Below are 3,981 nucleotides of genomic sequence, written 5' to 3' on the forward strand. Positions count from 1 at the left end.
CTCTGGATCTGGTCCGGGGCACGTCCAAAAATACATTTATATATTAAGCATAATATCTTTATATGAGGCCTGAAAGTTCAGAGTCGATAATAACACATTTTATTTTCAATTTACTGTCCAGGGGTGTAATGTGTTGAGAGCAGTAACATATAGAAAAGTAGTGTACCCAGAATGGAGCCCTGTGGTACTCCATATGAAATGTTGGTTTGTAATTCAAGGCTTTCAACTGAGATAAAATACAATTTCAAAGGAGTTCATGTACAAAACACTGACTGTTGTTTTTGTTTTTCACTACAGCTTCTCTGTGGATCCGACTTCTAACTTCCTGTCAGCTGGACATACAAATACTGCTTCCACCCCGTCACACATCCTGAAGCCAGCATGCCCATCATCAGTAATGCCAACCATGACTTCAGCACCTACTCGATCAGCAGTGATGACAGCAGCCTCGACCGGTTCTTCACCGAGATCCCGGAGACTGAGACCATTAAGGGCGTTTACTTCCAGCGCGCCCAACTGCTCCGTGACCCCAAGGCCTCGTATGTGGTCGACCACACCCTGCAGGTCCTCATCAATGTCGGGGGAAACCGCTACACCTTCCCCTGGAGCACCTTGGAGCAGTTCCCCCAGAGTCGTCTGGGGCGTCTTCGCTTCTGCACCACGCCCGAGGAGATCGCACGACTCTGCGACGACTACGACGAGACATGCCAGGAGTACTTCTTCGACCGAAACCCGACAGCCTTTAGGGTCATCCTCAACTTCCTGGCTGCAGGCAAACTGCGCCTGCTTCGGGAACTGTGCGCCGTGTCGCTGCACGATGAGCTCGACTACTGGGGAGTGGACCCGGGCCACATGGAGCGCTGTTGCCGTCGCCGAATGATCACCCGTGTAGAGGAGGTGGCCGAGCGAGAGCGCAAGGAAGAGGAGTGGAGGCAGAAGAGGGTGATACTGAAGAAAAGCACCACGCATACTGAAAAGGGCTATCGTCGCGTTATCTGGATGCTGCGAGAAGTGGTGGAAAACCCTCAGTCGGGGTTGGCTGGGAAGATTTTCGCCTGCCTCTCTGTCGTCATGGTTCTGGTCACCGTCATCAGCCTGTGCATCAGCACCATGCCCGACCTCAGAGACGAAGAGACCAGGGTGCGTATGAGAGCCACGTAACATCCTGTTAAACAGGATTTACACACATGAAAGTTCAGGAAAGTGTCAGCGTCTTGTAGTGTTTAACGTCAGCACATCAAAGCATAAAGAGGCATTTAGTGAAACTTCACTAAATTAACCAAAACTTTGTTTTATTTATATTTTCTCAAGAAAATGAGTGTGTAATGTTAAAGGGTTAGTGATGATAAACCAACCCTCGGCTCTGATAAACACACTTTATGCTACGCAGAATAAACTTTATTTGTTTGAAAAAGTTTGAAAGTAAAATTGTCTTGGGCACAACGATACAATCTGTTGCTCCAAGGTAAATATATTTTTCTCAGATGGTGTTGGAGACCAAAACCTAAAAGGGTGAGTGTAATACTTAGATTAAATTGTCAATATGCTTTATAAATTACAATTTATTATTTATTACTTATTAATTACGCAAAAACATTGCTCTGAACCAAAATTCTTAGGCTGTTCTCTGATCAGCAACTTCTGATCAATCCATATTCATTTCAGGCTTAAATTAACCAACTTCTGGTCAGGTTAAATACATATACATAATGGTGTCGCTCATCCCCAGTGAATAGCAAATGCACCTGCAAATGAATGCTAACGCTAACATTCACAGTCAGCTTTATAAGAAAGTCAGTGGCCAAACAAAATCGTTTAATGTGTAAACATGACTGTCGCATGTCTGAATAAGCATATTTAAGTAAACTTGTTAAAGTAACATTTCTGTAAGTGGCCTTTTGCAAGTTTCGTGGCCCGTAGTTTCTTCGTACCACCTTTACAGCCTTTCTCTAGGATGCCACTAAATCCCAACCACACTGGTCCTTTAAACAAGAGACAGACAGTCAACAATAATTTGAGCAGACAATCAGCATAAACTTAATTATTGGAATTCTTTAATTTCCCTGCATGGGATCAATAAAGTTCATCAATGATAACAAAATTTTGTTTTACCAGCTTTTTTCAAGAAAGAAGAGAAAATAATCACGGCCAACAATAAAATAAAAGCTGTCAATTAATTAATAAATATCAGAATAACTGAATTGATCTTAGATCAGGGTGTAGAGACGGGTCAGGGTTGTTTGTGACGTGCTGTCTGACAGTGAAATCATAGATTTCTGCTGTTATTCTTGTCTGAGTGAACAGGATTGATTATAATGATCAGCACAGAGAGAATGAACCAGGCTTTGTGATTAGGTTTCTAAGCCGGAGAAGGTGGATTGATTTCTCCCCGATCAATGTGCAGATCAATCGCACTAATCAAGACAAATCAAAGCTGTTCAGACGTGGAAAAATAGTGGTGGAAAAAACCTCGTAGTCGGTGTTGGGCTCGGAAGATTTTCGCCTGACTGCTGTCTTCATTGGTTTCTGGTCCCACCTTTTTTCATCAGCTTGTGCATTTCAAAAAGCCACCATGCCGAACCTCAAGAGACGAAAGAGAACCAGGGTGCGTATGAGACGCCACGTAACATCCTGTTAAAACCATTTACACACAAATGAAAAAGTCCAGAAAGTGTCAGCTCTTCTGTAGGTTAAAACGTTCAGCACAAAATCAAAAAAAAAGCCATAAAAAGAGGCATTTAGTAGAAACTTCCTAAAAATTAACCAAAACTGTTTATTACTATTTTCCAAAAAAAAAATAAGGTGTATGTTAAAGTTAGTGATGATAAAAACCAAACCCTCGGCTCTGATAAAAACACACTTTATGCTACGCGAAATCAAACCCTTAATTGGAAAATTTCCTGAAAAGTAAAATGTCTTCCACAAACGATAACCCAAATCTGTTGCCTCCAAGGTAAAAATAATATTTTTCCTCAGATGGTGTGGAGACCAAAAAAAACCAAAAAGCGGTGAAGTGAAATACTTAATTAAAATTGTCCAATATCCGAAACTTTCATAAATATAAAACAACAAAATAAACTTATTACTATTAATACGCAAAAACAGCTCTGAACACCAAATTCTCTAAAGGCTGTTCTCTGATCACAACTTCTATCATCCATATTCATTTCAGGCTAATTAAAAACCAAAACTTCTCGTCCAGTAATTACTACTAACATAATGGGTGTCGCTCATCCCAGAATAGCAATGCACCCAAAAAGAATCTAACAGCTAAAACATCCACCAGTCACGCTTATAAGAAAAGTCAGCAAAACAAAAAACTAAGTAAAACATGACTGATCGCATGCTGGATAGCATATTAAGTAAAACTTTTAAGTAACATTCTGTACGTGCCTTTTGCAAGTTTCGTGGCAACCGTATTTCTTCCTACCACACTTACAGCCTTTCTCTAAATGCCACTAATCCCAAAAAAAACCACACTGTCCTTAAACAAAAGACAGACAGTCAACAAAAACAAATAATTGAAAGCAACAACATCAAGCGCATAAAACTAATATTGAATCTTTAATTCCCGCATGGATCAATAAACTATTCTCAATGATAACAACAATTTTTTACCAGCTTTTTTCAAGAAAGAAGAAAAACACGCAACCAATAAAATAAAACTGCCATTAATAATAATATCAAATAACAATTGACGTGTAGATTTCGACGGTGAGAGACGGGGTTCAGGGTTTACGCGCTGTGCTGACAGTGAAATCCATTAGATTTCTGCTTATCTTGTCGGACGTGAACAGATTGTATTTTATAATGATCAGCACAGAGAGAAAATTGAAACCACGGTTTGGATGTAGGTCTAAGCCGGTGAAGGGATGATTTTTTCCCCCGATTCAATGTGCAGATCAATCGCATATTCAAGACAAATTCAAGCCTGTTTCAGACGTGAAAAATAATGCGTATAAATAAATTTGTCATGTTTGA

At 40.3% G+C, this 3,981-nt stretch overlaps 1 protein-coding gene across 1 annotated transcript in view; it reads left to right on the top strand.

Annotated features, from left to right (window-relative positions):
* Positions 1 to 381: 381 nt before the first annotated feature.
* LOC118321095 (potassium voltage-gated channel subfamily G member 4-like) overlaps positions 382 to 3,981 on the top strand; it is an 8,129-nt gene continuing 4,529 nt past the window's right edge. Inside the window, exon 1 of the mRNA XM_035652287.1 lies at positions 382 to 1,140. Within this exon, the coding sequence (XP_035508180.1) occupies positions 382 to 1,140 (759 nt within the window). The remainder of the gene's footprint in view (positions 1,141 to 3,981) is intronic.

The sequence above is a fragment of the Morone saxatilis genome, unplaced genomic scaffold (assembly GCF_004916995.1).
Source record: "Morone saxatilis isolate NCDOM2014 unplaced genomic scaffold, NCSU_SB_2.0 Contig11, whole genome shotgun sequence".
Lineage (NCBI taxonomy): Eukaryota > Metazoa > Chordata > Actinopteri > Moronidae > Morone > Morone saxatilis.